The sequence below is a fragment of the Phoca vitulina genome, unplaced genomic scaffold (genome assembly GCF_004348235.1).
Source record: "Phoca vitulina isolate PV1807 unplaced genomic scaffold, GSC_HSeal_1.0 scaffold3, whole genome shotgun sequence".
In the NCBI taxonomy this organism is placed as follows: Eukaryota; Metazoa; Chordata; class Mammalia; order Carnivora; family Phocidae; genus Phoca; species Phoca vitulina.
Genome location: NW_022589706.1, coordinates 35,411,057 through 35,423,284, shown reverse-complemented (window position 1 = coordinate 35,423,284; position 12,228 = coordinate 35,411,057). Strand labels below are relative to the sequence as shown.

The 12,228-nt window shown below is 37.6% G+C and overlaps 1 protein-coding gene across 9 annotated transcripts in view; it reads left to right on the top strand.

The window, feature by feature from the left end:
* FRYL (FRY like transcription coactivator) overlaps positions 1 to 12,228 on the top strand; it is a 254,467-nt gene that overhangs the window by 127,656 nt on the left and 114,583 nt on the right. For all 9 annotated transcript variants that reach the window (XM_032400333.1, XM_032400332.1, XM_032400322.1 and 6 more), the window contains 2 exons: positions 945 to 1,084; positions 2,025 to 2,121. In XM_032400333.1, the coding sequence (XP_032256224.1) occupies positions 945 to 1,084; positions 2,025 to 2,121 (237 nt within the window). The remainder of the gene's footprint in view (positions 1 to 944; positions 1,085 to 2,024; positions 2,122 to 12,228) is intronic.

Here is a 12,228-nt window from a genome sequence, read left to right as displayed (position 1 = left end):
TCGTGAAATTGATTTGATATTCACCTAGAATTCAGATAGTTTCAGGGATGCCTCAAATTGAATAGCAGTTGTTCATCCCACTAGATTTATCTTTATGCTGTCTGCTTCTATATTCTAAGCTTTAAAAGCTTGTTACAACACATTTCTAATATGTTCATGTGTGGGTGTCACAAATTAATAATGTAATTATAAAATTCTCTGTTCCGCATCAGAACGATACAAAGTTTACTTTCGCGGGCGCCTGGGTGGCTCAGTTCGTTAAGCGACTGCCTTCGGCTCAGGTCATGATCCTGGAGTCCTGGGATCGAGTCCCGCATCGGGCTCCCTGCTCAGCAGGGAGTCTGCTTCTCCCTCTGACCCTCCTCCCTCTCATGCTCTCTGTCTCTCATTCTCTCTCTCTCAAATAAATAAATAAAATCTTTAAAAAAAACAAAAAAACAAAAAAACAAAGTTTACTTTCGCACAGTTTCTAACATAACATAGTCTTCTCTGTTCCTCCATCTCTTCATTCATTCTAGTGGCAATATTTACAACCTTTTGTTCACGTGAGTATAGAGGAGGAACTGGTCAGGGGGAAGGAGGCAGGTGTGGTTTTCTCATGTTATGCATACCAGTTCTCCCATAGGTATCCTTCTGTATAATCAGGGATATTACTAAGGGTCATGTTTTTACACATGTGAGTAGTATATGGAAGCAGGAAAAAGGTGAAAGCTGCTAAGCTAAACTGAATGGATGTGGGCAAAGTTTAATAGTGGGTAAAACTTAGCCCACTTTGTTACTTGGATAAACCCCTAATTCTTATTTTTATTTTAAAACACATTTATCGCATTTGAGTTACTCTGTTTATCCTAGAAATGTTAATCATTTCCCAGTGATGGCTAATAGTTAGGAGTGTGGTACCTTGATGATGTATTTTATCTTTTGGTAATATCTTATGTTTTCAGTTGATAAGCTCTATGAGCTCAGTAGCAGAGCACTGTCTCCCTTCCTTACTTCGCACCTTGTTTGACTGGTACAGACGCCAGAATGGAACTGAAGATGAATCCTATGAGTACAGGCCTCGGTCTAGCACAAAGTCTAAGGGGTAAGTGGCTCATTTTCCACTCTTCTACCTAGAATTGAAATCCTTTCGTTGAAGGGGGCGATAATGTTCTCAACCCAAGACCGGTATTGTTTGGTTTCTAAGGAAAAACATTGATTACTTTTGTTATGAAACTGATAGTAAAGGGAAAGCATAGTCCATACTTAACTGTAAATCAAGGGAAGGTACCAGTTAAGGTCGATGGATCTCCATGGTACTCATCACTAGGATAGTTACGCAAAAATGAATTTCAGGAGCATCATTTCAGTACTTCAATGAGGACCTTTAATAGTTGAAGTTAAGAAAATATTCAAAGAAGGTCCCGTTCCTATGGTTTGTGAAGGGAAGCAATTGTGATACAGGAGGACTGCCAAACCCTATATTATGATACCGTGAGACTCTCCTTGGTACTCAAATCCCAGAACTTCTCTTTCCCTTCTTCGAATTTGCCAGGGAGGTGGCTTTGCATAGAACATCTATCTGTGTTCAGCAGATGATCCATTGTTTGGAATTGGACTTTATTTGATGCCACTTGTGATTTTTCACCTTAGATATGCAAGAAGTTAGCTGGCACTCTATTTTCATCAGAAGAGTTACTACTTTTATTTCAGTTCTTAATTTAAAAAAATACTGATCAAATATGGAGTAATGTTAGATTTTCTAAATAAAATTTAAAATATTTTTCTTAACTGATTGCTTTAGAATGGGTTTAATTTCTGACAGATATAATAGTGATGTGTTCATCAATACTGTACAAAATACCCAACAAGAGAAAGAAAATGAGAGTGTACATACATTGGGTAATTTAAAAACAGCTTGAACAGTCAGCTGCCGTAGGACACCATACATACAAGGAGCTCAGTAAATAACCGAACTGTTAACCAATAGCTATTTTAAGATTTATGGTCTTAAGTGCAATCCTAATTTGGGGTTCTTGTTTCAGGGATGAACAACAACGTGAAAGAGATTATCTTCTTGAAAGGAGAGACTTAGCAGTAGATTTCATTTTTTGTTTAGTTTTAGTTGAAGTTCTAAAGCAGGTAAGAAGCTCTTTTGTCTGCAGAGTTTGTGTTTCTTATTCTTATTTTGCCTTCACGTTTCATTTACCTTATTTAGGATGTTATGTCTAAAATTCTGGCCCACGTTAGCTAGATTTCTACAATATAATTACATGTCCTTCAGTTGCCTGGGGCTTTCATGGTTTGTACCTATCACTTCCTATTCTTTTTACCTTTGTAAAATGCCGTCTAAGATAGATCTTGTTAGCAAAATTGAGCTGAATGGAAATTGGGTTACATGTGGGCTTTTAGCTGTGAATATAGTCTGCCTGTCATTCATCGACTTCAGTCCACTTTCAAAGAATTTCTCTTCCGAAGCCATCAAGCCTGCGTTCCAACATGTAGTAATTGTGCAGTTACAGTTGAGCGATAGGGCCACTTTGACATGGGGAACGCTGAATTGTCAAGTGTGAATGGTTTTTGGACAAGTGAAAACACCTCAAGATAATGTTTTAATGTCTATTCAGTGTTGGTTAGGATGCTGGCATGTGCTTACGCTGCACTCATGAGTTTAACATCCGAAGTCTGGTATCATGTATATTTTTATTACTAAAAATGAGTACAGGTATACATTTAAATACATATAAATACCTGTACTGATTTTGAAAGGTTTTTTTTTTTGTCCATTTTTGTTTTTTTATTTACTAAAATCAACTACTTTGTTCAAATGCATGAAAGTATTCTTAAGTTTGTAGTCTTTAAAAAGTTATCATTCAAACACAAGCCACATATTTCCAGCCACGTACACTGTGATGTTTTGAAAAAGTTAGGAAACCTAAAAGAAAAAAAAAAATCACATTTTCCATATGACCTGTTTGGACAGGGATTTTGTTTTTGTTATACAAAATGAAGTAGAATATATAATATGAAAACAAACAGCAAATGTTAGCTATAAAGTTAATTGACAGCCAATTTTTTTTGACAGAGGCAATATAAAATTATTTGAATGATGTATTTCTTTGTACTTTGCCTTTGTTTTTGTAACATGTGAAAAATCATTGAAATCTGAGTATCTGAAATCTGCACATAAAAGTTTGAGACGTGAAAAACAGATAAGTGAGTTAATCGAAGGTGAAAATCATTTTAATTAATTTGTGCCTTTCATAAAGGTCTTTCTCTAGGTGTAGGAAAGAAATTTCCTCTGGGAGTTGTGCTAACAAGCCAGGTTTGCTTTCTGTGATCTCCGTTTCGCTGGGATCCTAAGACCCTGAGGCCAGCGTAATTAGGGATAGAAGAGCTTTGGACCAGAGCAGCCACTGACCATGACTAGACTTTGCCTAGGACTCATTGTGGTTGACCTCTAGCATCTCCTGTGTGCCCATGTAGGTCATGTGGGTGATTCGGTAACCAGCATTTTGCACTTCTTTGCTTGATTCAATAATACAGGTTTTCTTCTTTTAGCAGGAGAAATTGTAAGTTCCCCTAGACATTCAGGCCCCTCTCTGATCTGGCTCCATGGTGCCTTTTCTCCTTTGTTTCCCAAGACATTCTTTTACTTGCCATTCGGTGTCTCCTCTGAAAGGTGCTCCAAATTGCAGTTTCAGGGCTTCCGTACACAGAAAGCCCTATGTCAGTTTCTCTCTCTCCTCTTCCCCTTTCTCTCCCCTGTCCTTTCGCCTTCCCCATCCTCTTGGTCTTCATCCTCCTTCCTTCTCCTCTTAAAAAATAATCCAGATGGCTCTTCTGGAGGAGAGAACCATTGGATCTATAAACTTCCATGGGGCACATTTTTCAAGTTCATTCCACAAAATCCCTTCAGATCCATGGTTCAAATGGACTCAAAGTATGAAAAAAAGAAATACAATAGCTCTTTTTTTTTTTTTTTTAAGATGTTATTTATTTATTTGTCAGAGAGAGCACAAGCAGGGGGAGCGTCAGGCAGAGGGAGAAGCAGGCTTCCTGATGAGGAGGGATGCGGGGCTTGATCCCAAGACTCTGGGATCATGACCTGAGCCGAAGGCAGGCGCCCAACCAACTGAGCCGCCCAGGCATCCCTACAACAGCTTTAATAGCAAAGCTCTGTTTTTTGGTTCTGTCACCATATTGTTCCAACCTACAGTGGCCTTTCCACTTACTGTTTTCTCTCTTTTATTCATTATCCTCATACTTTCACTCAAATGCACCCATGAAAGAATAAAATCTGTCACAAAGAACACAGAGATACTTTATTTATTAAAAATCTGACATAGGTTTTTTTTCTTTTCCCCAGTAAAAGGAAGTCTTTTTCGCTTCTTCAAAACTAATAAAACCAGAGAAAATGAAGTAAAAATCAATAGAGCTTTCTGAAATATCATGACAAACTAACCCAATTTTCTACTGTGTCAAAGTGATATAGGGTTTAATAGATCTGGAGACTAATCAATGTAATATATCTTGAATTTAATAGGATTTTTACTTTTGCCCCATGTAAGAGACATATTAAAACGTGACTCAGTTTTATTTTGATGAGACGGACGGTCCCAGGAGTACTGAAGTATTGATACATGGTTGGGCCAGTCATAAGGAGGAGTAAATATTCTTTACGGATTAGTCCTTGACCTCATATATTATACGTTTTTTTGTTTCTTGAATAATTTGTCACGTCTTCATGCGTGTGTAGAACTCTTCATAACGCCTGAGGGCTCTATATCCTTTGTATCAGCCGGTCATTGTAATAAAACTGGGAGACAGACAGGGCAAGTGTTTTCATCTCAGCTCTGTCATTGTCTTGCTGTGTAATTTGGGCAAGTTATTATCCACTACCTTTTTCCCCCCTCTGTAAAAGAGGGATGATAATATCATTTTTGTAGAATCATAAGCATTAAATACAGTAACGCCTGGGACATGGAAAGTGCTCCATAAGTATTATCTGTTATTTTCATCTTGCAGATAAAGAAATGTTCTTAATTTAGTGACTTGCTGATGATTATAAAGTTAGTTCACTGTTTTATTCCAAGTTTTCTCCCGTTAATAATAGAAATATTGGTAAAATCAGTGATACAAAATTAGGTGAAATGGCCAGCATCTTGGAAAATTAAAGTTTTAATCATGACAAATTAGACAAAGAATTGAGTTAGTATAAATGTGATGAAATGAGTGTGATTCACTGTGGGAACAAAAGTAATTCAAGATGATAGAGGACTGATTTTATTTTTTCAAGAAAGTCAAACATAATTTTGGGGTCATGGCCAACTACCAATTTTAGCATGTTGATACCAAAGGCTTTCAAATTCATAGCAAAAGCTTGATTAAACGGAAACATAAAGCTTTAGAAAGTTTGAAGCAATTTTCTTTTCATATGAAATTTTAGTCAGACATTTGCTCTTTGAAACAAATAAGAAGATTGGGAAACTTGGTTTGTAAACCACTTCCAGCTCTTGGCTTAGTTTTATTTGTGCTATTGTGAAGTATCAGAAGGTGGAGTACATCTTTAGTATTTTCAGATTTAACATTTGCATTTTCGATGTGGATGAGTTCCCTGAAGGTTATGCAGTTATTTGTGATTTTTCTGAGACTAAATGTATTCATTCCCCTTTGCACTGAAAGCTGGTCGCTTAGGTAATGAATGAGCCTCACTGACTCCACAGTATCCATATCTTACCCTGATTTTGTTATTTTTCACTTTGATGATGTGATAAAAGCATTAAAGTTCGGGAGGTGGTGGTGGGAATGGCCTTGGAATAAAACTTGGGTAATTTTTTTTTTTTTTTTAAGTTTTTTAAGTAATCTCTATATGCAACGTGAGGCTGGAATGCATGACTCTGAGGTCAAGAGTTGCATGACCCTCTGACTGAGCCAGCCAGGCGCCCCGGGGTATTCTTTAGAGTCTAATAGATATATATCCTTCTGGAGTGTTGAAGTAGAATTAGAGCTGCTTCTAAAATCTCAAATGACAAGACCTGAAAAAGTCTTGATACTATGGGTGGGAATGTTACTCCATGAAAGTAGAACTTTTCCTCTATAAGCTGAAATAGGATTCTGCCCCCACCCCCACCCCGCTGCCTTTTTCTGAGATTCAGTTTGAGAATGATTTTATTATTACTATCGTTATTATTACTGAAAATAAGGGGAGAAATAGGGATTTTAAGAATGTTTGTGCATCCTGAAAATGTCCATTCTTAAAATGTGTAGAGATGGTCCTTTTTTTCTTCCAAAAATTAAAGGTAAGACCTGTTTCTTCTTTCACTTCTATTTCTGTGTCTCTTTTCTGGCTACAATATGATAAAATTGAAAGCTTTCTTTCCTTATTTGTTTCCTTTATTCAATGCATTTTTATATGTCGGAAACTGGGCATACAGTATTTTCTAGAGAAGTACACATCAGCTTCTGAACTTTAGTTCCCCCATCTGTAAAATAGGGGACAATCATCTACCCTGTAAGACTAAGTGTTACAAGTAATATTTATAAAAATGCCTACCTAATACCTGACACACAGACGCATAAAAAGGGTTGATGGTGGCCATGGTAGGGGAGTAATAAAGAGTATATAGCATGGCTAAGAGTGCCCCTAGATGTCATTGGTAGGCATCAGATATCGCTGGACCAAATAAGACAGTTTAGGAGAAATTACAGGTTTGAGTTAACCTGTATTTCATATCTCTGGCCTAGAGCGCACTAAACATTCCTGTGAGGAAATCAGTATGGGAAAACCACAGCACAGCACAGTAAGTGGAGTATAAAAAATTAAATCACATAAAATGCAGAGTTGCATTATTGCAAGGTCAGTGAAATGTCTGCAGCCAGCCTGTATGATTAGCGCCATGAATTCTGGAATAGGTTCTGGAAGCCAAGCTGCTTGATCCACGGACAGCCTCTTCCCTACTGAAGTTTGTCAGCCCCTGGTGGTAGGTGTCTGCTCCATTTTAACCATCAGTGGGTAGCCACAGGGCTGACTGGGATGCATGGGACAGCAGCATTGATGATAGTAATTGTTTTTGTTACCCTAGGGCCTATTTATGGGCCCAGTTGAGGGAAGATCAGCTGGGAGACTACATCTGCCTCCTTGCTTCTCGAATGGGCCCTGGTTTCCTGCCATTTTCCCTACCAGGCTCTCCCCTCAGTGTCTCCATCCTTGTATTCTAGTCCCTTTGTGTGCCCTGCTTTCTCAGGAGGTAAGAATTTTGGCCTAGTCCCTTTTAGAAAAAGATGGAAAAGGTGAGAAGACAAGAATTAATCTCCAATTGTATTATACTCGATTTTTCATTCTCTCAGGGCCATTGATTATAGAGTTCCAGTCTGTTGTCTTTGTTTTAAAGGTAGGGAAATGGAAACTTGCTCAAGGTTATATAACTAGTAAAAAGAGAAGCTTTGGCTTGATTAAACCAAAATCCATGGTCTTTCTACACTTTTATCATTATAGTGAAGAAAATGTTTTTATTTATTGTATAAAGGTTTGATTATAGTTTACTTATAATAAATTCATCAGCTTGGTGTGTAAAAAAAGGAGCACTTTGGGAATACTGTTTTGAGTTTCTTCTTAATATGAGATAATAGTACTGTCCTAAAAAGAGGTATTCAGAGTACCAAGTAAAAGATTGTCATGCCTCTACTTAATTGATCAGCCAATGTTCTGAAATTCCTATATCAACAAAACATGATTGTTACACTTCTATGAGGAAGTGTCTGCCTATAAAAGATTGAAAAGCTTTTTTTAATTTTTTTTTTTTTAAAGATTTTATTTATTTGTCAGAGGGAGAAAGAGAACACAAGCAGGGTGAGCGACAGGCAGAGGGAGAAGTAGGCTCCCCAACGAGCAGGGAGCCTGATGCAGAACTCGATCCCAGGACCCTGGGATCATGACCTGAGCTGAAGGCAGATGCTTAACCAATGGAGCCACCCAGGCGTCCCTGAAAAGCTTTTTTTTTCTTTTTTTTTTTTTAAAGATTTTTTTTTTTTATTTGAGAGAGCAAGAGAGAAGGAGCAGGGGGAGAAGGGGAGGCAGACTCTCCACTGAGCAGGGAGCCTGTTGGGGGGCTCGATCCTGGAACTCTGGGGTCATGACCTGAGCCAAAAGCAGATGTTTAACTGACTGAGCCACCCAGGCACCCCTGAAAAGCTTTTTATAATTATATAGTCAATCATGAACTTCCTAGTTAAGTATTTCTAGTTGCTAAAGAAATCCTGGGTTTAAAATTTAGTCTTCCAATGTGGGACAGAGGTTGAGATTATTCTTGTAGAGTCTGAATTCTTGAACCTTCCTGTGTAGAATAAATTCCGTTTCTGTACAATTTATTAACATGGGATTTTCAAATCTTGGCTTCTACAAACAGATGAATAAACTTCTTTTCTCTATCAGGCTACTACTTTTAAAAGGTTCATTGAGAACTAAGAAAGGTAGAGTTTGGATTACAGCTGCTTCCTCACTTAATCCCTATTTGATTTTGTGATGAAGCACATTTTCTTCATTTTCTTCAAATTGGATTCCAGGTACAGGCCTTTAGGATGGTCCCAATTTCTAGGAAATCTGAGACAAATGCTCTCTCTGATCCTCCTCTGTTCAACAACAAATATCAATCTGCCTAGCCAAGATAAAGCTATAGCCTTCCCCCTGGAGTAAAAGTTCACCATGAGCCTTTCAAAGCTGTGTTAGCTGCATGCCTCCCTCTGCTTGGACAGCATTTTATTTTATTTATTTATTTTTAAGGTTTTTATTTATCTATTTGACAGAGAGAGAGAACACAGGCAGGGGGAGGGGCAGAGGGAGAAGCAGGCTCCCCACTGAACAGGGAGCCCGATGCGGGGCTCGATCCCAGGACCCTGAGATCATGACCCAAGCTGAAGGCAGACCCTTAACCGACTGAGCCACCCAGGTGCCCCTGGACAGCATTTTAAAACGCTAGTATTCTCCTCTGTGTTGTGTGAGTTTAGTCACTTTCTCATTGAGCTGAATACACATCAATGAATAGTTACTTACTGGATTTCTTGTATCTCTTGTCCCTTATTACAATGTAATTGTGGTTACTGTTTCTAATGCCTCTCTCCTATTTACTAGGTTTGAACTAGCTCCTAATCGTTATTCAGGACTAAATTCAGCTCCCTCCTGATAGACTCCTGATTTACCTTTGTAGATTTTAAATAAAAACCTCCCCTTTATCAAACCCTCAAGAAACATTCCCTGACCATCTCTGAATAATTAGAGTTCCCTGCTGTTCTTTCCCCCAGTCTAGTTTGTGGCTTTCTTGATAAATTAAAATCTCTATTATGATTTTATCCTATTGATGAGGTGTTCTGTAATATATATAGTTAAAAAAAAAAAGGGAAATGTGGAATTCCTATGTGTTTTGTTTTAATTGGACTTCGGGCCACAGAATGGGATAAATCATGATCCTGGTTCAAGGTACACTGTTATCATTGGTCTCTGTGTGGCTGCCTTTGTATTTGTTTACAATATAATGGTTACCTGTAGGCCCAAAAAACCCGATAGCTTAAGCCTAATTATGTGAATCTCTCCTAGTTCACTCCCTGGCTACTCTCTTACCATTATACTGATTTTTATGTTAATTATTTTCTTTAAAAAATGTTTTCATATGTTTGAATAGTAAGTTTTTCTTGTCTTTGAATTTTCTTTAAAAAATGTATCATACTGTATGTTGTCCTCTGGGACTTACTTTTTCACTCAACATTATGTTCCTAGGATTAATCCATGAAGTGTGTAGCTATACATAATAATTTTCTTAGGCATATAATTGCTAGTGTAGTGGAGCTCCACCCTCTTAAGTTAATTCCTGGAGCCCTACAAATTAAATTGAGAAACATCACATTAACAGGAGAAAAGGTTTATTACATACGCATATGGAGGTCTTCATGGAAAAGAAGTTGAAGACAAAGAATGGTTAGGCCCTAAAATTTAACAAAGAGCAATACTTTGTGAAGTGACAAGACAAAGGAAAAGTGTCTGGGCTTCTAGGGGTGGTAAATTGGGGGAAGGAAGATCTATGGGGGAAACTAATGGAAGATAAGGGCTGTTTAGTAAGCTTTGTGCAGACCTATCTCATTGTCAGCTTTCTGGTTCTGATGATAACAGTTGTTGTTTTCTTGGTGTGGGAAAGAGAGGGGAGACTGCTTTTAGGCAGAAAAAGAAAAGCTGGAGAGCTTTTCTTGCACCTGCTCTTTGTCAGTTGCCTTCAGCTCAAAATAATTCTCATGCCAAAGTGACGTATTTTGAGGTGGCATACTTTGATCTGCTTCACTTGATTGTTGGCTATATAAAAAATTGATTTAAACTTAACACCAGCAATGTCTATAAACCTCATTCATTTACATTATCTCTACTATTTGGTATTGTCAGACTTTTCGCCATTGAGTAGGTGTAAAATGATACCTTGTGTATTTTCATTCTCCTTATTACTAATTAAATCAAGCTTCTCTTCATATTTATTAGAAATAAGCCCATCAAAGGACAAAAACAGAAAATTATAAAGCCTTGCCAAAAGCCTTTAAAGAAGTGAAAAGATATTCCATGTGAATGTAGAAGAATACAGTTAGCCCCAGATTGATGTATAGATTGATTGCAACTCCAATGGAAAATCCTGACATTTTTTGTGTACCTTCGAAGGGTGACTCTAAGTTGAATATGGAGGAACAGTGGGCCAAAAATGGCTAAGCTCTCTCTGAAGAAAAATAAGGGGGATTTTCAGTACCAGACATCAGAACTTATTCATAAAGTCTAATAATGAAGACTCTATGATTTTAGTACCAACATATAAAAATTGATAGAATAGTGAGCTTTTTCAAAAACAGACCCACACATATATAGACCTTGAATATATATCAGTGGTAACTTTTATAATCTTTGATCCATCAGTTCCTTCTTTAGGACTCTCTCCCATGGAACTATACAAGTATATAACATTAAATGTACAAGATGTTTATTGTATAGCATTATATTGATTATTGAAAATCTGGAATGAAATGTTCAGCAATAGGAAGCTCATTGAATAAATTATAATATGCTGAGTAGTATGTGGCCATTGAAAAGAAAGGAGGAGCTCTAAGTACTGACATGGAAAGATGCATCATTTTAAGAAAACTAAGGTGTGTAAAAAAAGACACATAGACCAGTGGAACAGAATAGAGAGCCCAGATATGGACCCTCAACTCTATGGTCAAATAATCTTCGACAAAGCAGGAAAAAATATGCAATGGAAAAAAGACAGTCTCTTCAATAAATGGTGGTGGGAAAATTGGACAGCCACATGCAGAAGAATGAAACTCGACCATTCTCTTACACCATACACAACGATAAACTGAAAATGGATGAAAGACCTCAATGTGAGACAGGAATCCATCGAAATCCTAGAGGAGAACATAGGCAGTAACCTCTTCTACATCAGCCACAGCAATTTCTTTCAAGACATGTCTCCAAAGGCAAGAGAAATAAAAGTGAAAATGAACTTTTTGGGACTTCATCAAGATAAAAAGCTTCTGCACAGCAAAGGAAACAGTCAACAAAACAAAGAAGCAACCCACGGAATGGGAGAAGATTTTTGCAAATGGCACCACAGACAAAGGGCTGATATCCAAGATCTATAAAGAACTTCTCAAACTCAACACCCAAAAAAACAATCAAGTCAAAAAATGGACAGAAGACATGAACAGACATTTCTCAAAAGAAGACATACAAAAGGCTAAGAGACACATGAAAAAATGTTCATCATCATTAGCCATCAGGGAAATTCAAATCAAAACCACACTGAGATACCACCTTACACCAGTTAGAATGGCAAAAATTGACAAGACAAGAAACAGATGTTGGAGAGGTTGTGGAGAAAGGGGAACCCTCTTACACTGTTGGTGGGAATCTAAGTTGGTACAGCCACTTTGGAAAACAATGTGGAGGTTCCTCAAAAAATTAAAAATAGAGCTACCCTATGACCCAGCAATTGCACTACTGGGTATTTACCCCAAAGACACAGATGTAGTGAAATGAAGGGCTATATGCACCCCAATGTTCATAGCAGCAATGTCCACAATAGCCAAACTGTGGAAAGAACCAAGATGCCCTTCAACAGAAGAATGGATAAAGATGTCCATATATACAATGGAATATTACTCATCCATCAGAAAGGATGAATACCCAACTTTTACATCAACATGGATGGGACTGGAGGA